Source organism: Brachyhypopomus gauderio, chromosome 4 (assembly GCF_052324685.1).
Source record: "Brachyhypopomus gauderio isolate BG-103 chromosome 4, BGAUD_0.2, whole genome shotgun sequence".
Lineage (NCBI taxonomy): Eukaryota > Metazoa > Chordata > Actinopteri > Gymnotiformes > Hypopomidae > Brachyhypopomus > Brachyhypopomus gauderio.
The window spans coordinates 27,676,645-27,703,690 of NC_135214.1; the positions used below are offsets into that span (position 1 = coordinate 27,676,645).

General features: G+C 40.2%; 3 protein-coding genes across 3 annotated transcripts in view; 2 read left to right on the forward strand and 1 right to left on the reverse strand.

The window, feature by feature from the left end:
* Window positions 1-6,898, reverse strand: part of hsd17b4 (hydroxysteroid (17-beta) dehydrogenase 4) — an 8,106-nt gene extending 1,208 nt beyond the window's left edge. The window contains exons 1-23 of the mRNA XM_077003501.1: window positions 6,741-6,898; window positions 5,949-6,002; window positions 5,757-5,864; window positions 5,591-5,650; window positions 5,167-5,188; window positions 4,996-5,042; window positions 4,817-4,901; window positions 4,531-4,718; window positions 4,242-4,333; window positions 4,137-4,161; window positions 3,906-4,034; window positions 3,398-3,504; window positions 2,946-3,182; window positions 2,245-2,296; window positions 2,101-2,172; window positions 1,861-1,964; window positions 1,703-1,768; window positions 1,382-1,451; window positions 1,169-1,275; window positions 992-1,078; window positions 804-887; window positions 549-687; window positions 171-298 (exon numbers count right to left, since the gene is read on the reverse strand). Of these exons, the coding sequence (XP_076859616.1) occupies window positions 171-298; window positions 549-687; window positions 804-887; window positions 992-1,078; window positions 1,169-1,275; window positions 1,382-1,451; window positions 1,703-1,768; window positions 1,861-1,964; window positions 2,101-2,172; window positions 2,245-2,296; window positions 2,946-3,182; window positions 3,398-3,504; window positions 3,906-4,034; window positions 4,137-4,161; window positions 4,242-4,333; window positions 4,531-4,718; window positions 4,817-4,901; window positions 4,996-5,042; window positions 5,167-5,188; window positions 5,591-5,650; window positions 5,757-5,864; window positions 5,949-6,002; window positions 6,741-6,798 (2,121 nt within the window). The 5' untranslated portion in view covers window positions 6,799-6,898. The remainder of the gene's footprint in view (window positions 1-170; window positions 299-548; window positions 688-803; window positions 888-991; window positions 1,079-1,168; window positions 1,276-1,381; window positions 1,452-1,702; window positions 1,769-1,860; window positions 1,965-2,100; window positions 2,173-2,244; window positions 2,297-2,945; window positions 3,183-3,397; window positions 3,505-3,905; window positions 4,035-4,136; window positions 4,162-4,241; window positions 4,334-4,530; window positions 4,719-4,816; window positions 4,902-4,995; window positions 5,043-5,166; window positions 5,189-5,590; window positions 5,651-5,756; window positions 5,865-5,948; window positions 6,003-6,740) is intronic.
* Window positions 6,899-7,881: 983 nt separating this feature from the next.
* prr16 (proline rich 16) lies at window positions 7,882-17,331 on the forward strand. Its single transcript, XM_077003502.1, has 4 exons — window positions 7,882-8,623; window positions 9,805-10,734; window positions 13,988-14,049; window positions 15,779-17,331. Exons 1-2 carry the CDS (start codon window positions 8,450-8,452, stop codon window positions 10,549-10,551), a joined length of 921 nt encoding a protein of 306 aa, XP_076859617.1. The 5' UTR covers window positions 7,882-8,449; the 3' UTR covers window positions 10,552-10,734; window positions 13,988-14,049; window positions 15,779-17,331.
* A 4,952-nt stretch (window positions 17,332-22,283) lies between these two features.
* On the forward strand, window positions 22,284-26,431 carry lox (lysyl oxidase). The gene is made up of 7 exons (XM_077001235.1): window positions 22,284-23,111; window positions 23,202-23,310; window positions 23,600-23,731; window positions 24,297-24,453; window positions 24,675-24,770; window positions 24,856-24,971; window positions 25,770-26,431. The coding sequence occupies exons 1-7, from the start codon at window positions 22,490-22,492 to the stop codon at window positions 25,774-25,776; spliced, it is 1,239 nt and encodes a 412-aa protein (XP_076857350.1). The 5' UTR covers window positions 22,284-22,489; the 3' UTR covers window positions 25,777-26,431.
* Window positions 26,432-27,046: the final 615 nt, after the last annotated feature.

The window sequence follows — 27,046 nt, forward strand, 5'->3', positions numbered from 1 at the left end:
GGGAAACAAACAAGTCAGACCCCCATTCATCTTCCAACAAGGGGATTAACGCAGCAGATGAAGCCTGACATTTGCGCATCTGGGTAAATTCAACTTTGTTTTCTAAAATTTGTGTGACCCTTTCAGAAAGGGGGGAGGTGGGTGGAGATCTGGGCTGGGTAAATCAGTACCTTCTGAGGGTTGGTCTTTCCTGCCACCACGTCCATGAAGTCCTCATCAGATACAGTAATGGTTACATCAGCTTTGCCACTGTATGGACCTTTATGGAGGGCACCGTTTCCTGTCTTCAGATCAATGGCTATATATGGATTGGAAAATAATCTCAACAATCAGGGCATAAAGACAAACTCTCTGTGCCATTAAGTTTGAAAAGCATCTATGTCTCATTTCACCCTCTGCAATCATTGCATAATGTTTGGCTGCTGTCAGGCATGTTGTTTAGATAGTTTAGTTTGTTTATAGAGAATAAGAGACATCTAAAGTTTCATAAACTAAATAGACCTTAAAACCAGACAAACCTTTTAAAATGATTAATAACTCAAACTTACTCCACTGTGCAGCCGTCTTTCCTCCTTTGGTAATTTCCCATCCAAAAATTGCATTAACTTTCTTCACGAGTTCACCACCAAGGTCTTTAATTCGCCGGCCGATCTCAGCAAACACCAAATCACTCTGAAGCACCTCCGTCTATGGAGTGATAACTTTATATTATCTTTACCATCTCTAAACACAATTTGTGTCTCATATTTACTGTTGTCGGCAAGAAATAATGTCTGGTGTTTAATGGGAAGCGATGGTTGTACCTCTGCTGAAACGGTGCTGGCATCTGATGCTGGATGCAGGTCTATATATGCTCCAGCCAACACAACAGCTCCCGTCTCCTTAACCTGGACAACCACGGCAAATCAGTAAAACATCTCCGACAGCTGGAAATGGACGCTCGGCCCAAGAGAGATTGTGACAGATTTCATAAACATGCACTTATTCTCACTTTGCACTCAAAGTGAATTCTGTTTCCCTCTTTCCACATCTTGGTCTGAATAGATTGTCCGGGGAGCACCGGCTTCACAAAGCGCACCTAGGAAAACAAACCAGGATGCATCAACAAAAGCGACATTACCGTGTACGTCAGCGCTGAAATCTCAATCTTCATGTCAGATCGTCTTACCTTGATGGATTTAAATCTAGAAACATCGTTGTCGGCATACTGCTTCAAGACGTGGCGTGCAGCGAACCCAAAAGAACACAGTCCGTGCAGAATGGGAGACTTAAATCCTAAAATTTTAGATGTCTTTTAAATCATTGACTTCTGAAGCACTTGCAGTTCAAAGTGTTACTGCTGTGATTTATTCTGAAGATGAACCCACCACAAAAGCCTTACCTCCTAATGCTGCGAAGGCAGGATCTATGTGAAGAGGGTTCCAGTCACCACTCAGCCTGTACAGAGCAGCCTGAAACAGCAATAATGGAGAAAGATAATGTCTCACACACAAAAAAAAACCCCTGAAAAATGCTTGTTATTGTTTTGGTTCATCAAGTGAATTTATTTTATTATACAGCCCCCTCCCCCCCAAATATTGAACCTACAGCTCCAACCAAGCAGTCCTGACCTACATCCTCCTATACGTGTAGCATACGCTCATCCATTCAACATCTGCCTTTATGAACCATCACACTACTGTTCCCCTCTTAATACTCATACCTGGTCTCTGGTGGTTTCATCCGTCACCACAATGTCGGGTACTCGGTTTGGAGGGGGAACTGTGACCTGAGAGGGAGGGAGAGGAACCGTTTCTTAGAAGAAGCCAGCCTGAAACGCACACATTGTTGTACAAGGCTACAACATAAGATGGGCAATACCACAGCTTGATCCGAGGACCTCTTTCCTCCGAAGCCTCCGGCGCCAACCACGAACACGGAGAACTGACTGTAGCATACCAACTCCTGGTTGTTGTACGTGTGAACTGCACAAAAGGGAAAAAAATCCCTCCTTAAGCCTCTTAAATTCTGGCTGCCTCAACTGAATTAATGTTAACCTTCTGCGCAATCAATTGCAGCGAAGCGGTAATTTGTTCGTCTTTAAAGATAAAAGATATTTACCATCCAAGAGTATGACTGCACCAGACCCTTTGTCAAGGATATCTGCTATTGATGACTTGGAGGTCAGTGTTCCTGAAAAGCAGACATTAGTTACCCAGCTATGTCTAAACAAAAGGTTTATTGTCCGAGGGAAACCACGCATACCTGAGGTAGGCAAAGGTTTGTACAGCTCCAAATACTGTTCTCCATGCAGAATCTGGACAAGAGAAGATAGGGTAAGGATTAGGCTCGAAGACAATAATCCTCATACAAGAACCACTCGTATGAACCGATTTGTTATTAAATCGCTCATACGATTAACCTGATGAGCAGTCATTTTCTGATTATCCTGACACTAGGGTTTCATTTCACACTTATTCTCCCATAGCAAACTAAAATGGCCGTTCATCTTGCTAAAACCTTCCCGCTGACTTTGTGCCTAATTAGCCTTCGATTAAAATTAATTCAAGTCATTTAACAGTAGGTGGTGTTGATATTGACAGTCGGTGTCTAGAGGAACCATTCAGGTAATTCAGGGTAATTGCATATGAAGGGTTATGAATGCAATTTCAGGGAATTTAGTAAACTTGAGTATTTATTAAATCTGGCCTGCCACAGACATGAATTGACAAAATTGTACGAGGTTTAAAAATACGAGAATATTGAAGTCCATTCCTATTCCATTCTTTCCTTTTTTAAGTACATAAAGTAGTGAGAGGGAAGAACTATATGAGAATAATTAAACATGCCAGCCCCTGGTGCTCATCAAGATAAAGCTGAAGCTTAATGACATAGCTGGTATCTAGCCGTGTGCATATTACAAAACACTGCCATAAAGAATTTCAATCAGCTTGCGGTTTGCTTACCCTTGTAGGGTCAATATTGAGTCCTGGAACATTGGCGAGACCTCCCTCCATCATGGAGACCTGGGCTGGGATGACTCCAAAGGTAGGCAGACAACTGAAGTCCTCGTGGCCTTCATAGAGGAACTTGAGGTGATCAGGTTCCTTGGTGGACATGCCCACTCCCAGAGCGTAGAGGATACAGTGCATGTGGGTGTAGCTGAAGGTCATCTCGCCAATCATCTTCCCTACAGCCTCCGACTGGAAACACGAGGACAAAAAATACGCAATCCTTTGAGGAAACCAAACAGCCTTGAAAGATTTGTTTGGACACAAGTGAAAGGTACAAACACTAAATTAGATTACGTGAATACAGGGAGCTGGTAAACAGCATATGCGGACATATATTGGCAAGGAAAAGCCGCACAGCGTGTGTGTATTTGATCTGCATTTACAACCACATGCACGATACTCACAGGGTTGATGGCAGATGTTGTGGAGGCCAAGCCTCTGGTTGGATTCCCTCCCAGCCTTTCTCCGGCCTCCACTTTAGACAGCACCTCCACCAGCGTGTGCAATGACTCTTAATAGCAGAGCGCACACGGAACGGATGGTAATCAACTCCTCCACACTTCTCGTATGACAAAAAGAACACGCTCCTCCAATAAGACACGGACGATGAGCACTACAAAGCTATGCTAATGAGCTTTCTTCCGACTCTTCCGCCCCCGTGCAACACCCCCCGGGGCCAGTTGCTGTGGGTGTTAGCAGGGGGGAAGATGAGGCACCCTTTTCCACCATCCTGTCCTCTGACCTCGCTAACATTACTTTTTTTTTTCCCTCCTTCAAAAGATCACTGCTGATGGAAATCATGTTTGGTTTTCAGTACCATGTTTGTTACACAGTAACGTGAACTATAGACTGAACTCAGTAACTCAGCATTGATTATACAGAACATGACCTGTAACTTGCTCCAATGTTTACCTTGAATACTAGCTGGCTTGGTGGCATTGGTAAAGTCACAGATTTGGTCCCACTTGTCCCGAACCTCTTCTGGGGTCACATGCTGGTTCTTGTGTCGCACAATACTACCCAAAGTCCTCTCCCACCGCACTGCGTGCACATATCAAATTACGTCAACTTTCTAAAGAGGATTTTACACTTAATATTTCCACCAAATTCTCACAATACAGATGAGAAAAAAGCTCCACTTACATTTACCAATCCAGCCAGCTCCAACCTAAGGAGAACCAAGACCAGAGGTTGTTGCAACTGGCCGAACATTTATAGTGTATTAGAACAAATAATACACTCGCACACCTCAAAAAGACCTCCGTTCTCCTGACACTGCTCGTGGCACAGCCAGAGAACGAGGGGAGACACGTACTCCGCTTTCAAAGACTCCACGAGATCTGAGGGAGGAAGAGGCGAGACTGAACAAGGACGTGCAGGGGTGCACAGCAAGGATGATGCAGCCTCACACAACCTATTATATTGTGGAAAACTTGGAGGAGGGGGGGGTGGGAAAGGCACAATGGCCACAATGCGGGAACGTGCTTTATACAGTAAGAGTTGCAGCTGCGGTTGCCTTGAACACAGGGAGTCTCACCTGGAGGCATGACGGTCTCCGTGAGGCGTGAGCCGGCCGTGGGAGCGATGGTATTACAGTGAATGTTGTACTTCCGCCCTTCAATGGCCAAAGTGTTAGCCAGGCCCAGGAGGCCGAGCTTGGCAGCACTGTAGTTCGCCTGGCCAAAGTTGCCATAAATCCCAGCAGCTGACGAGGTCATGATGATTCTGGATGGTGTGTGGAAAACAATGAGAAAATCTCAATTATGTAATCATGGCAAGATCAGGGCAAGATCATTCATATGTGGGCATTGTCCTGACGTTACCTCCCAAACTGCTGGTTCTTCATGTGATTCCATGCTGCGCGGGTGACCATGAAAGAGCCTCTTAAATGCACTCTGTGAATAAGGTCTGAAAAGATGATGCTGCAATCAGTGTCATGTGGCCAATTAAAGAGACTGTGTGATCACAGCACTTTCCGATTGCAGTCACGCTCAGCACATACCCCAGTCCAGGTCACTTGTCCTAGCAAACGATCGATCACGCAGGATCCTTTCAAATTAAAGCACACAACAGTAATTCAATTATAATCCAGAATTTTGGAGGAACAAAATTAGCTCTTGGTGTATTAAAAGTCAAAATGAGTCAGTGCGGTACCTGAATTATATTAACTTACCCAGCATTATTAACCACAATATCTACAGGAAAAAAAAGTATGTTAAAACAGCAAACAGCAGCATCTCCCCAAAATGTAAAAGGTTGTTTATCCCCTTACTACAAATATAGTCCTGCCATGTTTGCGGTGTGGTGTTATCCTTCACTAGCTGTGCACAGGAGCTAATTGGATGCTATTTCACCCAAAGCTGTGTTTTGACAAACGCACACCCATATCGATCTTCATTTTAACTTACTTAAAAACTGACAAATTATGCAATCTAATTTTTTTAGTTTTCCTGTATGACTTACAGCCAAACGCTTTCTATTCTTGACAAAGCATTGCTACATACAGTAAATGTTAATGTAAATATGTACATTTTATTTTTGCTGAACCACCCCTGTAACTTACTAAAATAACTAAAAACATTAGATATCAAATTTACCTATTCGTCCAAAAGCATCTAAGGCTGTTTGGATTAGCTTTTCCCCATCTTCTACTGAATCTGTGGAAACACAAGTACACTTTTTTTTTGTAGAAAAAAGTAAAACAAGAACATCATTAAACTAGCGGACACTCAAAAGGGCACAGGGACCGCAGAGCAGACATACCATAATTGGCCACAGCTTTGCCACCTTTGGCTTTAATCACCTCTACAACTTTATCAGCAGCTGATGAGCTCTTCCCACCCCCTTTAATGTCTCCACCAAGGTCGTTCACTGGGGGAAAGCAGATTTCCATAAATGGCCAAGATGGAGCATATAGCTTGAATACAAATGAATGGATTTCAGAAGACAGCTCACCAACAACAGAAGCTCCTCTCTCAGCAAAAGCCAATGCATATTCTCTCCCAAGTCCTGAAAGACAATGTTATTTTATTGCATATATTTGAGTTAATCCAAAACCCAAATAATTTTACGAGAAAGAAAAAGAACACTACTGCAGGATTAACAGACATGTTTGAGGTACTGCAGTAAATGTGTATATAAAAAACAACCATGCTTCAAATGTGATGCTCAGTATGATTTCCCAAAGATGTGTTGCATTTCTGTAATATTAAGCATTGTGAATTTCCAATATAAAAGCATAATACTGCTTTATTGCTAGCCCTTTCCTACCAGTCCACTAAGCGTAGAAACTGCCCTTTGCTCTGTACACATAACTGTTGATAGCTACTCTGATGTAACTTTGACACTGAGGATTTTACACTCAGGTCCAATCTGAAGATCATTCTGTTGTGATGACCATATTGCCATTTTATTCATACATAGTTTTACAAAATCCTTTTAATGACTCATCTAGGTTTCTAACAATTCAATTTAATAACCAGTCCAGCATATTAACCTACACGAATGCGATACCACTATGCCAGACGCTTTTAGGTTTGTGTTAGCTAATGTTTTCAGCCAGCCACCTCATCAGACGCTAATGCATGTAGATCTTTTGTATTTCAGTGTATTGAGTTGAAACACTGTTAGCTAGCTAACTAGCAACCCCTCATATCTTGCTAGCTGATGTCTACCATGACTTAGGGCTAGCATGTAACCCTCTACCAAGTCGCTCATTTAAACGCAGGCCCTGTCGTGTCCACTCACCTCCACCGGCTCCTGTAACAAGAACGACTTTTCCCGCAAACGACAGAGGCACAGTCATGGCGCAAACACCCTGGACACGGCGGACACACTCACAGTGAAGTTGATCTTACTTTTCACCTACTTCCTGCATCGGACCTCATCACGTGATGCCAGCAGCCAATCGGACGCTTGAGAACAAACGCCGCACTGTATCAGCGCCGTCGGGTTGATGTACACATGCTGGATCAGCTGGGTGCATGCACTGCACGACTGTGCGCTACTGCAATCCCTAAGGCGGGTTTAATCATTTATCTGCTGTATGTAAATTGTCAATGGCTACTTCCTTTGCACTAGTTTAAAAATAAAAATCTTTAACTATTTTTAAAACTATTTTTACTCTATTATACTACTTGGTATAGGCCTATGTGTAGCCTATATGCAGCATCAGTTATTTCTCATTTCATATACTAACTTATTTAATTGTGGATTTAATTGTAAATATTTCTCTACATCTTTGTCTCCGTAAACATATTTCATTGATGCCACGACAGGTTGTCTTAGATCATCACTTATACTGGCTTAGTTTTCTTTTCAACAAACACTACAGAATACAGTAATGGTTTACAGTCAATAAAGTTCATAATATGTATTGTGAACGCATGTATTGCCGTGCTACTGGCTGGATGGGCCTATTTTGGTAGGCTTGTCCATGCGGATAAGGACAAGCAGTGTATGTGACGTGACATATCAACCAGCTGATCCACACAGTTGAGTGTGCGTCCAAACACACACACACACGCGCGCGCACACACACACACACACACACACACACACACACACAACGATCGTAGAGAGTGCTGTTGTGCAACATACATTTATTTAGAATAATTTCGATCATCGTGCAATGTTTTTAATCTGACAGTCATACAATTTATACTTCATTTACATTAATCATATAATAAATATGATTATATCGTAATACCGTCCAAAGTGGTCAAATCAGTGTATTTCCAATTAGTTTTATGCATGTCAGATGTCAGAATATGAGAAGGTTTTATTAGGAAACGACAATAGCAGGGCAGCGCAATCCAGTGGCCAGAACATGTGATTCAGTCCTTTACGTAGATGTGACACCGAGATGTCTTTACCAACCCTTCTGACTCATTCGCACACATCTGTTTGTTGCCTTGCAAATGCTATAGACGCTATTAATGAAATCTAACAAACGCTCTACTCGTTTATTGCTGTACAAGAAGACGTAGGCATATAACCTGCAATGATGCTCAGTGGACTGACAGTGCAGCATATAGCAAATCAGGAGGCGGGATCAAGCTGTAAGCATAACCAGCGTTTTTGTGTTACAGTCAATCGCCCGTGAATACATTTTGCCCATGAACGTCAGACTTATTCACGTTTCATAATAACAGACTTTAAAACGCACAGTTCGTTTTAACTGCGGATTGCTGGATTTCTATTTCTGATTTGAGGCGAAAAGGATTTTCGTTGAAGGAAATGAAAGGAATGCAATTTGCCACCCTTCATCCAATTTAATCGACATTTTAAAAAATAATTGGGATTATTGCCTATTCCGAATGGAACGGTCTATTGCGCAGGCGTGTGTGCTGGGACGCGGTCTCCACTCTTCCTCCAGATCGTTCTGCGATGTATAGAGAGGAAAGAGAAGAAACATTGTATTAAAATGCACGAGCAAAGTGCGCCAGTCGCGATGAATGGATGTATTCACACTCCTTGATTTGTGGCTTGTTCAAAGAATGTCAGGGACAGCAAATGTGGAATCGGAGGGAGTCTCCAAAGTTAAAGTAAAACGACAGATCAAGACAATCGTGCAGGATTTAGAAAACATCTTGGGGGACTTGAAGGATGTGGCAAAAGAACTCAAAGAGGTTGGTTGTACGCTGATCAGACTTTAATACTGAATGGAAATATCGCTCTTAAGCAGTGTTAAGATTTTCTCTGATGCCTAGAATGACAAGTATATTTGCACAGTTCACAACATGTGTTAATTAAGGCTTGTAATAAGGTTAATCGGATTCAGATCACATTTAGAGATCTTTCATACATGCCCACTAAACAAGGCCTTCATAACCTAATACAATTTTATCCTCGTTGTAAAACATCTTAGATAACTCATATAAATGCTGCGGATTGGAAGATTTAATAGACCTTAGTATTAACTGTCATTAAACTAATTTCATGTCACTTAAACTCTATCTAATCTCTCAGTTCCATTTACTTCTATGCTGGCTCTATCCAATACAGATTACTTTGTCGTTCGTATAGTAACTGCATCCTCTCTTGACAGCTGTCTAAAGCCCTTATCGGTGTCGTTAGGGGTGGTAATCAATATATACATCGCAATATTTTTAAGCAGCATATTGCACGTCAAATGTACGTTGTGTGTATGTCGTCATCATTTATCTTTGGGTTCGTTTATCGGATAACCTTGTTCTAAGACCAGGGTGAATCTAAATGAACTGTAACACCCGGCCTGCGGGCTGTAGTTATTATGGTTTAGGATGCAAAACTCACACCGCGCAGGGATGATATCCACCGACCGAGCTTTAATAATGACTGCACAGTTCATTTGGGTAGGATAGGTAGGTAGGGACTTCTCTTCTATAAAACAGTGAAAACTGTCACTATGTAAATGATTGGATAATGGCTTGCACACCCACGACCAATATACTAATATAACAATATTAAACAATACATAGACTTTATATTGCTCTCAGGGGAAACATTGTGTTTATTCATACTGTGCCTTAATTTGCAATGCAAATATTGTCTGGCCACTTCATTCTCAGTGAGTGTAGGACGATAATGTGGAGAACATTGCAGTAGGAGGGTTATGCACAATTTAGATGCACATATGTAACTTCAATTTCAACCTTATCACCAATAAGACATTTATACATTTACTACATTTAGTATGTTACTCTATGGCTAGTTAATACTTTTCCAAGACAATAACAAGGTCAAACTGCTTGGTTTATTATTAATTGGCTGATATGTAGGCATATGCCTTCAAAATTCAATACCTTGTATTCTTGCTGCTTTTCTATAGGTTGTCCATGAAATCGATTCTTTAACATCAGATCTCCAGCTGGAAGAGGAGATGGCAGACAGCTCCAAGACCGACACCCTGAACAGCAGCTCCAGCAGCACCACAACCACCACCACGGCCTCCAGCATAGACAAAGTCAAGGTCTACCCCGAGGACACCTTCCTCAGGCTCCCAGCCGTTACCCCTGGCATGCCCCCAGTCTTGAAGAGACCCCTTCTTCCTCTTCCTCCTCCTCGCCTAATGCCACCCAGAGCTGAGGACCACAGCAAGGGCCTGTCCTCAGGGAACCTCGCCAAGGTTAACGGGACACTCATGCGCAATGGCGGTTTTCCCACGAAGCCCATAAACGTGCCCGGCAGGGACTTGTCTCGCGGATCTAAAAGCGCGGCGGACAAGATGCCACCACCGATGCCCCTCCTCAGGCACGAGAAGAGTCGGTGTCCCCAAGTGACGCGAGAGCGTGTGAGATTCAGCGATACGGTCCAGTATCATGGCTACTGCCCGGATTGCGACCTTCAGTACGACACGAGCAACACAGATATGCACTTACATGCCGAATTAATCAGTGCCAAGCTGAGCCCCATTCACCAGTGTGTCTCCTTGTCCCCCACCCACGTGTTGCTGGACAACGGTTGCCTGGGCTTCAGTCACAGCTTCCCCCCAACCACTCCACCTTGTGTGCCTCATCACCTGACTCAGAAACCACAGAAAACCATTCTACGCAAGTCCACCACGACAACTGTCTGAGATATAAATCACCCCTAAAGTGACATTTTATAATCTTTATATATTTTTTATTTAATGTCATGAGCACTTTCTACTCCGGTAAAAATGGATTATCTGAAGATTGATAAAAAGATAGGACAAGGAAAGAGGATCAAGGAGATGCCTGGCTTTCTTCCCTGGAAATCGAAGTCGAGTAAGTGAATGGTGAGTGCTTTTGAATAGGGTCATATGCTGTAAGCCTAGAAGAGAATCCATTCACTTAAGTCACAGAAAGTCATCCATTAATGCAGAAAGTATCTGTGGAAATAAAAGAGAGAGAGAGAGAGAGAGACAGAAAGACAGACAGAGAGAGAGAGACAGACAGAGAGAGAGAAAGAGAGAGTTATTATGGAATTGCAAACATTTGGAAATTGGTGAAGACAAATACATGAAACATAGACAACATACACTGCACTGCCATTCCATTTTTTCCAGTAAGTATTCAGTAGTATGAGACAAATCTGGGTCAGTGGGTGGTGGTACTGGAAACGAAAGTGGTGAATTTACTTTCAAGTGAAAATGGTCACTAAATCGAATAATGGCTTAATCAAATCATGGCTTGTTCCATTCTCATGCCTCTCTGTTTTCAAATTCTTTTTTATGGGTCATTTTGAATGATGTTAGCTGCTTCATATTGCGAATTGTATATCAGGCTTCAGGTGAGGGTGGTGTATAGGGAACCTACACACATTGATAATACACTGGATAATTCTGGCCTCAGGTCAAACAGTGTGATCATAAAACATTTATGTAGACTCATAACAGTCCAAGTGGCTTTTGAAAATGGGATATTATTTTTAAGGTTTGACAAACCTGTCCTTGGAGTCCCATTGAAACCTTACATCTGATTAGGGTGCGCTGACATCTTAGGCATGCATCCAAACACATTGATTAAATGTGTAGCACATTAGCCATTGTTCTGTCCCTGAACTGTAATCATTTCTGGCTTCAGGTTATGCAAGACACTTACATTTGGGAAGCAGATATTCAGATTTATCACACTTATGTTCTTATTTTGTACCGGAGCTAGACACATGCTTGCCGCTTGCAAATGTTTTCATCTATAAATGGGTCCTGGTTGTCCTTGCAATTCTCATGGTAATAATGTAACTTTGCGAGCTTCACAGACAGCTTTGCATTACCTTTGGGCAATATATTGTCAGAAGAGTTTTAATAATTAGATGCATCGGTGTTTACATAGAGAAATCATGAAGTCATCTGTATGTAAATGTATGCACGGCTACCCCTACATTCTGATGATATTGAATGTTTATCAAGTCAAGTAACATGAAAACACTGTGCCTCCATTGGATGAAGAGGAAGGAAGATGCAGTTGAGAGCGTTCCAGTTCAGGGAAGCATGCGTCCCCTGGAGGGAAATGAAAATAGCCTCCACTAATTAGAGAAATTAAGCAAACACTGATTATGGAGTTTCACTCTGGCTTTGCATCAACCCAAATATCAACTCAAGTATCAATTGATTCAATTCAGCATAATGACCCAAAGGCCTTTAACACTATGAATTATCAACCTAAAATTTGGCTTGAAATTCATGAGGAACTGCTAAAATAATTTAGTGGGACGTATCAGTACAGTGTGATATTGGGGCGCTGAACAAATACAACACAAGAAATCTGTATGTATATCTGTTTGCATGACAAAATGGTTAATAGTATATCTCCAACAAAATAAAAACTCCATTTGACATGGGAGACCATTACAGGATATTATATTGTACAAAATTCAAAAGTTTCATTGATTCATTTCATAAAATACTTCCACTGAAGTATCTTCTTTATGGAGACAGCATTTAATGGCTTCAGATACTATCTGTTCAGGACTATTGTACTATGTGTCTATGGTGCTCAGTATGTTTTGAAGTAATAGTCTCTTGTGGTTTTATAAATTTCATAGTTGCTGCTTGAACTCCTAGTAGTTGTACAATACTGTATCTCAAAATAGTGGAGATAATGTTGTACCATGATAACACGAAGGGTTAACATAGCGGTACGTCTGTAATTTGTATTTGCACATGCTGTCTGACACCTGAAACAGTGATGAGAGCCATAGAGAAGGACAGAGACATCTACAGTCTTCACTTGTGACATTTACAGCTCTTGAAGGACAGTCCTGACATTTGAACTATTACACGTCTTCCATTATCTAAATTTACAAAGGCGCTTTATGATCTTTTTCCCTCCAGTCTTGATTAATGGTATGGTAAAGATTTCAGTAAGGTGATGCTTGTGTTAAAATCCTAATTTACTGTTTTCTATGAGGTTTCTATAAACCCTCACTATATTTAGAACAGACAGTTCACCACATATTGAAGTCTTATTCTGTAAATGTTTAAGAGGGCCATCTGCATGGTGTGGCATAGAAATTCTTTAAAAATATTCACTAGAATGCACAAAACATTGAAAGGAGAGTGTTGTGGTATTCGGAACTTGTCATTTTTAGAAATACAGCTCCTAAAATTCCGAACACACAGTCCCCCGGGCCACTATAATAAAGATGGTCTACCCTTGTAAATTTTGTACTGCTCAGACGAAAGTATTGCACAGCAGTAGCAACAACAAAACACAACCATGCATGCTTCCTCAATGTCAACTTAGATGGCTCTCATTTAGAAAACAATTACGGCAGTATGTTGGTCAAAGGTGGTGTGCAGGTGCATATGTGGAACAATGGACCTGATCATCGACAGAAGAACTGGGATGGATTTATAAGCAAAAACATTTGTTTGTGGCAACAGTGTGCTTGGGAGTACTTCCCAAAATTGTGCTGTCTGGCATCAGTAGACTTAAAAGTTGGTGGGTGGCTAATGTCAGCATATGAATCAGAATCAGTTTAGTTCAGCAGCACAGAAATATTGTAACAAGTGGCTTCTTAGCAGACATGACAACACAGAGTAGGCAGTAGACACTTCTAGTGCCAAAATAGACAGTGATTGATAATGTGATAATCCTTGTTATAAACTGTAATATTGCTTCAATGTTTTTCTAGATTTTAGAGATATTATAGAGACATTTTGCTTATTATTTCGCTTTCATTGTGCTGGAAATTGTGGTTGCTGGGCCAACATATGGGTTATTTGTAGAGTTTAGCTATTGTTTACTGTTTTAGTGATGCTTTTAGTGAGTGCCAAGTTAGTAACACATCAAGATATGAAACTCCTTCCGTTGTCCTAAAACATACACAATTAACCATGTGACAGTGCAAAGTGTTGGGAAACTTTGCCAAAGTATTTTTACCAAAAGGGTCTTGCAGGCACTGGTATTCTGGAAGAACACGAGTGAGAACACACAGTCCTGGGCTGAGGGTGATGCAATTTAACAGGCAGAGCCTCTTGACATACACACAAACAGGAGATTGTTGAGCCATCTACAGATGGAATGACCTGTCTTCATTTCTGGCAGGCTGCTGAGCAGTTGTCTGGATATTATGGAGTGAAGCAACGACAGTCCTGGTTCATAAATTGGTGAGTCGATGGCAGTTAAGAACCATTACAGCTGCTGAGTATGTATTCTTCTTCTACTTTCATTTCTCGCTTGACATATTATTGATTGTGACTCTGTTCTGGCTGCTGAGCTCGAGGGCTGGCTCTTTGGTCTGGTGGTCAGAGCACATGTTTACCTTCTGGAAGGGTTGGTTTTGAGAGGGGGTGTGATTGCTACCTTCAGACAGAAGTGGGATGGTATTGTGAGGTGTACCCATGGTTAAAGGAACCACCATGGTTAAAGGAGGAGCATGGGTGTGCCACTATGAAGGGTGAACATGGGAGATGCAAATGGAAGGTGTGAAGTGTGGAGGTATGCTCCCAGATGGAGAGAGCGGTGTGTCAGAACGTCCCCCCTGAAGGGCAGCCTTTCACAGGGTCTATGCACATGTTCACGACCTGGAAGATGCAGGTTTGAGAGTGGGTGTTATTACTGTCCTCAGCCTATGTCACAGAATGTATTAATTGTTTATATATATATATATATATATATATATATATATATATATATATATATATATATATATATATATATATATATATATATATATATATATATATATATAACAATATTAATACATTAATTTGTAGTATATATATATATATATATATATGACAACCCTTTACTTTAGGCTTGAAAGTCTTTCAGAATAAGGTCAGGGCCTCATTGATTCTAGAGTGCAAAACACCTAAGAAGCCAGAGGTGTTACATAGTGCCCAGAGGTGCTAATATAAAACTTCTCCATACCAGTCTAGGATTATGTTGTTGGATGCCTCTATTAACTGAAAGAGTGCAGTAAATGTGATGCTATTACAACTGACCTGACACTCTTTGTGTTGCCTATATCAAAAGCTCTAAAACTGATATGTGAAATCAGACTTTGTTATGCAGCAGCTGAGATGTATGAAGAACAGCATCCTCAGCTGTTCTCCCAGTGGCAAACTATAGAAGCTCTGCTAACACAGCAGAACAAAGATTTGGTCAGACTGAAAAAATTGCTCAAGACATTGTGACAACTCAGTGTCAGAACAATGTAAGAAATGGCAAAGATGTGCAAAATTAAGTGTAAGACATTCTCCTTGTATAAGAGGACCTTCCTTGTGCCACAGAGGCTTGAGTAATAGCATAATCAGAGGACCTCTTGTGTTCCTTCAAGACTAAACATTTGTGTAATTATTTGTCATGAGTGGGGAGATGATACATAGGCACGATTTCACAGTTTCATCTTGATAGTTTGGGAAAAAAAAGGTCATGCCGCATGACTCTCATCACAGTGAGATAACAGATTTAATGTTTCTTTGCTCAGAGATGCCCATTCTGTGGCAGCAAGCCTCTCTGGATGGCCTCTTCACAAGTGTGGGAGGGAAAATCAATATCCTATTCCACTCTCATCCCACATGCAACCATGTTTTTTTTGTATATATATATTTTGTATATGCCCACTATACTTTCTTATACAGAAGTAATCTGATGGTGTCATTTGCAAATGGTTAGTTGTTATATGATTCAATACTTTCTGTAACCTTTTCAAGAACCTTTAGTTTGAATTCAGATTCCATTACATTAATATTAGATATACAATACTCCAAATTTCCCATTTAATATTAATCTTGCATTCTCTAGTCATATTCCTCTCTGTTTTGCAAGTTCAGTTATATTTTGCATTAGCCATGGTGACCAGGCTAATGCATGTCTTGTGTCTCTCCACAGGTACCTTTGCATGGCAGGAGAGACTTCATTCAGACAACCTACAGATCACCTCAAACGCACCATGGTCAGTGGGGGCTCATCCTATATGACAGGAAGCCTTCAAAACCCTGCCAAATAAATCACAGCCAAAAATGTATGACAAAAAGTAGAAATCTCGCCAAAAGTTGCTGTTGTTGAGTCTACCCAGTTGAATCATCCACACTTACAGGCACGCTTAATCATACTGTACACACGAGATGGAAATATGTTTTTGTTTGCCTTCTTGTGCCCATGTGGTATATATGTAGAACTGCAAAAAATATTTATTTGAAATCAAAGAAGAGGAGATGAAGCCTATGGCTATTTTTGAGAGTATATTTTTCACTCCGTGTAGGTATGATTGATTTGTTCACTCATCATACCTTTTCTGTAGCAGGATCATTCTAAAATGTTATATTTTACAGTAGCTTATGCCATTTGTATAAAGTAAATGATTTATTGTTATTAATTTAATCATATTTAAAAAATGAGAATAGCAAGTTTCTTTAAAATGCTTTGATTCACCTCGCAACATGATTCACCTCTGAGAGATATGGATGAAACAATGAAAATGTATGTGTTCAAATACAGTATGTTTTTTAAAGAGGATTTTTGAAATACATAAAAGAACATATTTTTGATATTTCTTGAGATGATTTTAAGGACTGCTTTTTTTTTCTCTGAACTGTAATCTCTGCAGGGCATATACAGTATTTACATCATTTATTTCTGTATTTATTCAAAGACAGAAAATGTAGAAAATGTCTGGAAATTTCTTATATTATGGAGGTGTGGTTACATGTGCTTGTGTTTATAAAACCAAATAAGTTATTTTATGTACGATCTCTAAAAAAAAATCTTGGAATTCTAGAAAGGTCTGCCATGTATTACGTGTTTATAATACGAACATATATGTGCTATGTCCTAAAACCTTTGAATATACAGGCCATGTACTGTCAAAGGCACACATTTGCAACTAATGCCTATTTCACTGTTCCATATCCAAAAAAATTGGGATTGTTGCTGATAGCTAGCCCCAGTGGTTAGCCCCAGTATCTAGCCCCAGTGGTTAACCCCAGTAGCTAGGCCCAGTGGTTAGCCTCAGTAGCTAGCCCCAGTGGTTAGCCCCAGTGGTTAGCAATTTCCCCTAGCTGCTTGGTTACTTGGTTATTCCTCTAGTCATGTTAGTGTGGGAAAACCCTGGCAGGTAGAATCCTTGATCATTGAAGATGGTTTGTTTTGTATTATCTAGAGCTGGTGAGAATACTGGAAATAGGAAGTCATTCTCTTGGCATGTTTCTTTATTTTGAGATTCTAAATCCCCTCTTCTGAGCCAGATGTCAGCTGTGAAGAATATGGCTTAGACTATGTCAAATGTATTCGGACATCCGTTGGATTTTAAGATGCTGTCAATCTTAGCACTTTGCACTGTAAATGAAAGTCTTCAGTGGAAGATGAGTCCACTTCGATGTGTGAAATACAGAATAATTTAAAACTGAATTGGCCTTCCTCCTGTGTGTTTATGTGCAAGTGCATGTGTGTGTAAGCATGTGTGTTTGTCCATGTAGACCTTGCTAGACCTAACAAATTATACAAAGCTTGGGAACTTATAATGAATCTGGTTCTGTGGCAGTGTAATTAGCTGCAATAACAAGCCATTTTAACCATTGTAATGAGGGATTATAGCACAACCTACACATTTTCTGCTCTTCAACCAGCAAGCAGAAGGGACGTATTATTATGGGAGGGCTTCACAAATATTATGTGAACCATGTATGTATGTGCTAATACTGCAGAAGCCCAAGAAGCCAGGACTGATGAGTTGAGTTTGAGATATTTTAATTCAACAATGGTGTCTGCAATTATTATTTTCTAATCCCTGCTCACATACCTTGTCTGTATCCAAGAACTACTAAACTTCACCACTCAATCACTGAGTTCATCTCTGGTCAAGGTTGCAGCTTTGGTTTTCTCTACTAACCGTATCTGAAAAATGTTGCAACAGCCAGATTTGACTCATCACTTCTGTCAGCAGGCTAATAAAGCAAGTGAGACAAAGGCAACTGAAACGGTATTCAGTGAATATTTCACAGTCTGGCTTGCCTTTGACAACATAAGACAAGGTATCAGGTCTTAGCTACAGCACAGAGCAACATACATATTCCCATAAGCTATTTGCATTTATACAGTTTCAGCCTCCAGGCATGAGTGGAATCTAAAGGACTGACTGAAATAACTTCCTTCATTTCAGGGTCTTAATGTTCGCCATGCATGTTTTAATCACCATTCAAGCATTAAGGGTACAAAAGGAATGGCTCTTGAAAATCTGCTTGAAAAGGTTTAGTATTTCATTACATTTAAAATATAAAAAAAAAAACAGTTGAATTAATACCTACAATATTCAGTTAACAGTATGACTGGACACAAACACTGAAATGTATGCTGTACATACAATAAACACTGAAATGCATTGTGAATTGTACACAGTAGGATATACTATGCTAACGTCAATAGGAAGCCCCAGAAAATATTTAATTTGTAAGAAATAAGTCACAAGCCTTGGTGTTTTGGGCATGTTTGAGTCTTGGGTCCGTGTTCTTTGGTAAAAGATTTCCTATTACACATCTTAAAGACATTTGATGAATAGAATACAAAAGGAAAGAATTAAAGAATGAGTGAATGAATGAATGAATGAACAAATTCATGGAGTCTTCACAGGCCTTAAAGGAACTGTCGCAGGGAGACACCTTATGTGACACTTTACAAATACAAAGACCAAATACAATGGAGGGTGAAACACGGCAGTTTAAGTACACACACATTGATGAGGTGAAAACAAGTGACAGAAGGCAGGCTAACAAGGACGGAGTGGCAACAGCAACAACAAACAACAACAACAGCAAACACGCACACAACAAAGACGCACACATGGGACTGTACCAGGGGAGCCTGTAGGGGTGTGTTACAGGAACCTCTGCTAACAAACAGGTTGTTTTTTAGTCATATCCTAAATATATCAGTAACATCAAACACATAACATATAATAAGGCAATATATGTTTAATGCAATGGACATCTAACAAGCATCTATAAACATGCTAGGTATGCTAGGTGATCTTCCCAAGTCTTTCCATCTGAGAAGATATGTGGACAGAACGAATGAACCACTGTGGTGATCAGATGAAACAAAGGGCCCCATGAGAGACTTTAATCAAGTTGGGGCTGCACCACTGGATGGTTGGTTGAAGACCAGATGGGCTACTGCATTCTTGGCCTGGGTGTAGTGGTGAAGTTGTGCGTGTGGTAGGCCATCTAGGAAGAAGTTGCAGCAGTCCATGTGTGCTTTAATGAGGACCTGGGCAAGGTGATGAGCAGCATGTCCCAGCAGTGTGATCAAACAAGCCTGAACCTTTCTGATGTTTAAGACCTACATGCATTAGGTTGTATTTCACTACCTCTAAGTTCTTGACACACTTTGAGGGAGATGACGAAAACTCGACAATAGACAATGATGTGTCAGACTGCAAGACAAGCAATTCCGTGTTTTATAAATTCCGTGTTTTATAAATTCGCCTTCATGCTGTCATTCATCTATCCAATGTCTGTGAGACAGACTGAGAGTCCTGCTGTGAATGTAGTTTTTTTCTGAAAGTGTGCACAGATGGAACTTGGCATCATTCTAGCGAGAGTGAGAAGAGAACCCTGGATAATGGGACCAAGCACGGTGTGCAGTCAGAACAGAACAGCTCCTGAACTTGAACAAGCACTGAACTTGAATCCAGTAGGTTATTCTGGGTGAGACATACAAACAAACAAACAAACAAACACACTAGTAGAAGGCTGCCCTTTCAAGTGTTTTGGGAAGAAATGGGGAAAGAGGGAACTGTAAGTTTCAGCTCGAGCTGGGTGGTATGTTGTCTGTTTGATCAGTGCTTACCCGAGGCTGCTTGAACACACTGGGAACTGTTCCTGTCATGAACAATGTGCTTATGATGTGTGTGTGTGTGAGAAACAGTGAGAGACTGTAACCTGTAGCAGCTATGAGGGAATGAAACCCAGGGGCAGATGGGGGTTCGGCTGGTAGGCGGGAGATTGGAGACATCTGCTTCAGTGAGACGCATGGCACACCGCAAAAAAAAATATGATAGTTTCATATATATTATATATTGCTTGCAGTTTAAATATTTTATTGCATATATATTGCCTAGAACATAGGATAAACGTTTAGAAATCTCATTCATGTGAATCATGTGATTAAAGTGTGACATTAGAGTGTCAGTCATTGTAATAGAGGAGTGACTGCAGAGTGGTTAGATTACACGTGAGCCATATGTTGTGTTGTGATGACTGCACTCTTCCGCAGCGTGGAAAACTAGATCTGGGTGTGTGCCACGCAGCGGTGTAAAGGGGAAGCAGCTCAGATGCTGAGTTTCCATTCAACAAGTAAGATTTCTTTCTGATGGGTTCCCCTGCATCGATGAGGATTGCTGCAGAATGGGACACCTGGTATCACGAGGATCTTTGATAGAACTTTATTGATCACGGGGGAATTATTGAGCCTCTCCAAATTCAAAACACATGACGAAACAGTAATTGTGTTTCAGTGCATGCACTTGCAAATGATCAAAGCTCAAAAGGCTAATCATATAGAAATAGTGTGACTACTTTTGATGACTCATGTTATTTTGATTACGTGTGATAGTAATAATAGATGTAATTATCTTATGGTGTCTTAGTTTGCATATATTTTATAGGTCCTGTGGGGGTTCCTACAAGTTTGTATCCCTGTGGAGAGCCGCCTCGTTATTATGGAGATTAAAGTGGTAGGGTCAATGTCACACACCTGCAACTCATTGCAACTCAACGTGCACACTTTTATATTTCGTAGGAAATGCCTTCAGTATGGTAAACTGCTTTAACTTTGATCTTTACACGGGGTATAAAATGTGTCCTGCTTGCTTCTTTTTCCCTTCCTACTTTCCCTCTTTTTTCCTAAGTGGAAAGCTGTTAAATCTGTTGAACGTCATGGCCTGCTGCATGTAATCTAGAGGCTCGCTCCAAATGTTTTAATAAAGATCGTTCTTGTTCTGATATCACATAAAGGGAACAGATAGTTGATGAAATGAAATGATTCTTTAAGTTGACTACAGCGTAAAGTGAAGAGCTGCCCAGTCATGCAGACAAACAATGAAGTTCATTGAAATTTTTGCTATCATCAGTAGCATAATGTATGCTGTCAGACGAACTAGAAAGCTTTATGATATACTCACTTTGCAACATAGCGGAAGAAAAATGCTCACACAATCAGACGTTCACACCATCTCTCTCTAAAATATGGAGATGACGTAGCAATGCTTATGAAATGAGGACACAGGAAATGCATTTATATAATCATAGTGACTTAATTAGGACACAGTGTCTTCTATTGTGACAGCTGAGGATTCTGCAATATCAACTAACATGCCTCTCTGCATCATTTTAAAAAGCAGTGTGTTGCAGTGCATTCTCACATTTTGCAGTACCCATAAACATGCAATAACTATTAATCATACATCGGACAGATTATATGTGTTTTTACAAAACATCTGCATAAATGTTTTTACACATTTGGTTAATGCAAAGGCCAATATCCATTAAAGTCTGCTAGAAAGAAAAAAGAAAAAAAATCACTTAAAAATGATGATGATGATGATGATCACGATGATGATGATAAATGCCATAGAACCATATGGTACATGGTAACCAATTAAATGATTTTACCGGCAAGTGCAATTACTTTCAAACCAATTTTATCATATGACACCACTTAAAGTTTGCCTATAAAACCTTGCCTTAACCAGCAGCTGGGTACAGGAGGACTGGAAAGAAAAATGGTTTTCGCATATGAAATTTGGTATCTGGGGACTACTTTGAATCTCAAGCAATGAGAAACTGTCGACACTGCTTACCATATCTAAAGTTCTAAAATTATATGACTAGGTCCTTTACTGAGGAGTGCTGACGAAGACAGAATGAACCTCTCACCATAATAACACAGCAGGTTGCCACAAGGCGTTGGAAATGACACTGAGGCTTAAGAATTTCATACTCCATAATGTGAACAGCAGCAGGAGAAAAAGCTCGCAATACAAAGTAATGTAGTGTGAGCAGACAGAAAATAAATTTTCCCCACAGCGTTATTGGATATAGTTAAACAGAAATGTATGGATCTTCGGAATGCATAAAAGCACCGCCACATTAGAATAATGGACACGTAGTTCCAGACGAACGTGAAAGGAAATTAAGAAACAGTAGGAAAGAGCTGAGTGGTATAATATATAACTATTGTAGATTAATCGAATGCTTAGTAAGTATTATGTTATTGATCGTGAGATTGCAAATGTTCGTGGAGGAGCGTGTTGTCTTTGAGAGATGAGTATTCCTTACGACAGACCCCACGCGCTTGTGTCACTTCACTTCGAACGTGGTCCAGAAACTTTTAAAATCCACCCCCTCCTTGCAAAACCTAGGACATATTCTCAAACGCTGCATTCGCGGTACAAGACTCTGCTTAAATATAAGGCTTTAAAGTATTCCAATGCGACTTCTAAAAAGATTTTTACAAGTACTTTTTCTACAATTCGCGCGTTTTCTTATCATTTAAACAAGCAACATATGATTCTGTAAGAAATATCAGTGTCGTCTGTGCAAAGAAATGGCGGGTAGTATTGCTAGAGGTGTTATGCTTTTGTACGTTTCTATATTTGGATGTGTTCTGCAAACCGTTTACTGTCAGCACCGTTCGGAACCAAGACCAGCGCGCGCGCAACATGCAGGTGCGTTGCGCACCAGGATCAGATGGACTAACAACGGCCGCGTTTACAGTTTATTAAGCCACGGTTCCGAATATGTCCCATCGGACCGACAGGAGAACAGGGAATCGGATAGCCCAGTCGTCGTGATCAGAGACAGTAATGATACGGTTTCAAGGCGCCTTGGGACACGCACGGAATCTCCAAGAGACCCACCGACCCGAGCGCTGGAAGGTTCCGCGTCCCGCCGAACACAAGCTCGGTTAAGGCAACGTCCGGTGGAGTCAATTCCTGCACAAGAAGCGACGCAGGAAGAGTCAACAAGCGACACTGTTTCTACCAATTCACCACCACTAAGCAGTCCGAGGCAAGAGGAACAAATGCTCGCGGATGATCCATATGACCCTTACAAATCCTCCCGTAACAGTCAATATAATCCATATTACAATTACTATGACTCTTACTACACGCCTCGGTACAGAACCAGACAAAGACCCGGTTATGGGACGCATTACTTTCAAAATGGTAAGATTTTGATTGTGATTTAGGTTCATATGTTCTGAAGAAATATCAAATATAGGCCTACAGTACTAATTTCACACCTGTCACTAACAGGGCTCCCAGATCTGGTCACAGACCCCTATTACGTCCAGATTTCTACATATGTACAGAGGGTACCGATGTACAACCTTAGGTGTGCAGCTGAGGAAAACTGCTTGTCAAGGTTGGTGTTGTTTTTTATCCATCATATAACTTCAAGCAATTTACTTTCCATTTACTTTTAAAAAGTTCTTTGCATCGATTTAAAAAAGACATCTTTATAAGAAGACCGCTGATTTATAAGGCTTGTAACTCCTGTTTGATTTTTGCATTCATATGTACTAATTGTGGTCGGCAGGGGTGGAGCCCTCGTTTCATGTCCGATAAGCACGAAAAGCGCTTCTCCTCGTGGCATTGCCCTTTTAAACGCAATTAATCAGATCTTTTTTAAAGGTCGCTTTATATGCCAACAGTTCCGCTGATCACGCGAGGGACTATGATACAAGAGTGTTGCTAAGGTTTCCTCAACGAGTGAAGAATCAGGGAACCTCGGACTTTCTTCCCAGCCGTCCACGCTACGCCTGGGAATGGCACAGCTGTCACCAGTGAGTGCTGACGTCCTCCCTACTCTAGTTTTACCCCGAACCCTTTCTGTTTGACGCAATTACTTCTTCTCTGTGTTCACTTTTTCACCACTAGGTGTCAGGTAGGTTCAAGGCAGAACTTTTCATTTTAGAACTGTGGCTGTATTTAATGTTTATTTATCTATTTGTTTTATATTCTGATTTTTTTGTTTATTGCAACCCCCCCCCCCCCAAGCAATATATCTAATTACATACTAACTTTATTGTTTAATTATTCTGCTGTATAAAACACTTTGAATTCCCTCTGTGTGTGAAAGTGCCTTACAGATAAACCTGACTTACCTTGCTTTGCTTAGTGTAGAGTTACAGGAAGTTTATTAACATCACTATCATTCCTCTTTAACATCAAAACAAATTTTCTAGCATTCCTTAAAGGGAATAAAATAAGCTAAATGGAATGAATGAGTACAATAGCTTTGGGGAATCCTTCCTTTGAATGAACTCCTGTATGTTCTATTAAGAGCTGCATAATAAGCGAGGATGATGTTTAATATACAGTGTTTCCCCCCCATGTCCCCATATTCAGACATTTCCACAGCATGGCTGAGTTTTGCCATTATGACCTGCTGGACGCCAGCACCCAGAGCAGGGTAGCAGAAGGACACAAAGCTAGCTTCTGCCTGGAGGACACGTCCTGCGACCCGGGACACTACAGACGTTACGCCTGCACCTCCCATACTCAGGTGTAGTTCCACTTGCCTCCCCCATGACCTCATAACGCCAGTTATGAGTAATAGAGAGCTCTATGACGGCCTGATCACGTAAAATTTTACATAAGCATGCATTTTAAATGGACTAAACAGAAACGCTACCCTAAACAGAAAAACTGAGAAACCAGAAATGTTGTATGCCCAGCCATCAGTATAAAAAATATTTCTGACTCTTAACTTGGATTATTAATTAGGGACTGAGCCCAGGATGTTATGACACTTACAACGCAGATATTGACTGCCAGTGGATTGATATTACCGATGTTAAACCTGGCAAATATATTCTCAAGGTGAGCTTTTACATTATTTATTCTATGCACTCTTGTGTGCTTAAAATGCCTGTTTCTGATATATTTTTGTTTGGTTGTGTTTCAGATTACTGTGAATCCTGGCTTCCAGGTTCCAGAGTCAGACTACAACAATAACATTGTTCGCTGTGACATTCAGTATACCGGCAATTATGTCCACACTTCAGGATGCAGTGTGTCTCAGTAAGTGGAAGCAACTCAGATACTTCAATTTTTAAAGTGCTAAAGGTAACACTTTACATTAAGCGTTGACTAACTAACGTGAAGTAATGCATTAGTTAAGATGAACAACACATGAAGTAACACATTAACAATAATTAACTAACGTTAAGTAAACATGTAACAGTTGCAGGTCCTGTTTTGGCTCTTTGCTGCTTGCACCTTTTTTGGTGCGACCTTAAAGGAATATATTACATTGTACTGATTTACCTACATAAGTAATGGGTAACTTGGAAATATCCAGAATCTATCAGCATAAGAACTGAAGTGTGTCCATACTGTTTTTAGCTCTTTAGTCCCTTGTGCTCCAAACTAAAACACTAAAGCTCTAAAAAGGTGCGAGTAACAAAGAGCTAAAACTGGAGCTGCAACTGTAACATGTTTAATTAACGTTAGTTAATTATTGTTAATATGTTACTTCATGTGTTGTTCATGTTAACTAACACATTACTTCACGTTAGTAAGTAAACACTTAATGCAAAGTGTTATTGTGTTAAATGTGCTCTGGTTTCCACAAACATGAGAAACATGATTATATAGGTGCTTAATTTTATACACCTGTGGCCATGGAAGCCTTTTTTCTCACGAACATTAAGAACAAGTCGTTGCAGTGCCCCCTTGTGCATTCTCCTGGAAATACAAGTTTTGAAATGTTTATACAATGGGCAGATTAGTTTTAGAATTTTTGCTGTGAATTCTAATAGTTTTATTGCAACAGTTAAATATTACTGTAGGATGAATGAAAACTCTTTTACTCTTCAGATACTGATTGCAGTATGTCACCAAACCCAAGACCACTAGGCAAAAATCATCAATGGGGAAGTCATGGGGGTGAAACTCTGCACAACAGTGACGATCCTCTCAGCGCAGTCCAATTCTGTCACATTCATGTACCAAAATGTGTATAAGAGCAATGAAACACGTCAAAGTGCTAAATCTCTAACAAAGATGAAGACAATATGTAATACGTTTGACACTTCTGAAGGTGCTTCCATTGCTGTTGCTGCAAGGAAATAGCTGAGAAAGTCACCTCTTATTTCTTATTTAATACGATATTATTGCTGTAGATTATTGTATTATTATATATTATTGTAGATTTGAAAGAAAAAGAACAAAATATGTGTATATAGGACATATATGCTATCATGAGGTTATTTGGACACTCAAGCAAATTAGCCTATGTAGGCTATATATCATCAAATATTATATTTAAATTGTTAATTATCATTATCTATAGCAGAGGATCTCTATGTACAGTAATTATAAACATGCTACAATGTCTAACATTAAAGGGTGCTATTTCCTTTAAGAATCACTGCAATTTGGGAGGCAAATCTCACTTAAACAAAAGCTAGGCCCTTTCTCTCTGTTTCTTTCCTGTGCATAAATCACAGATGAATGTTGAAATAAATGATACGTTTTCTGTGTTAGTATAGTGTCGGTTCTTTGGAGTTCATTTTTTATTGAACATATCAGGAACGTCACTCTTAATTTACAGGGATTCTGCAGAAGAACCTTAAATTGCAGTGCAGTATGTAAGGACATGGGCAGCCACCTGGCTTCTGTGCTCATAGGAGACAATACGCTATACTCAAGGCCACTGGATTTGAATCAAGCAATGTCTTTGAGGTTAAAAGGAAGAATATATTTGGCTTTTATCCAGATATTTGTGTGTGAGTGAACCATTCAGCAATCTCAGTCTTTTATCGATGAAGACAGGTGGGCCAGCTACACATGCCAGATGCCATGACAACACAGTTTCATTTTTGTCTCATCTACCCATAAGAACATCATGAAACCAGAACTCCCAGATCTCAACATAGTTCATTATTACTAGAATTATTATTATTATAGTAAATGCCACAAGAAAACTTAGACTCGTTGTGCTGACCCACTTATTTTCATAGTAATATGACAAATCAACATTCTGGATATGGTTTCTGACCTGTTCAACCATACTAAGGAAGCTTTCTTCATTACTGAAAATAGTTTGTTCCTCTGTCATTCCTAATAATGGTCCTCCCCAATAATAATAGTCT

Coding starts and splice junctions, on each gene's coding strand:
- prr16 (XM_077003502.1), top strand. CDS start 8,450: ATGGATGTATTCACACTCCTTGATTTGTGGCTTGTTCAAAGAATGTCA. Junction 8,624..9,804: donor TGGCAAAAGAACTCAAAGAG/GTTGGTTGTACG, acceptor GCTTTTCTATAG/GTTGTCCATGAAATCGATTC.
- lox (XM_077001235.1), top strand. CDS start 22,490: ATGGCGGGTAGTATTGCTAGAGGTGTTATGCTTTTGTACGTTTCTATA. Junction 24,454..24,674: donor CCTGCACCTCCCATACTCAG/GTGTAGTTCCAC, acceptor ATTATTAATTAG/GGACTGAGCCCAGGATGTTA. Junction 24,771..24,855: donor CTGGCAAATATATTCTCAAG/GTGAGCTTTTAC, acceptor GTTGTGTTTCAG/ATTACTGTGAATCCTGGCTT.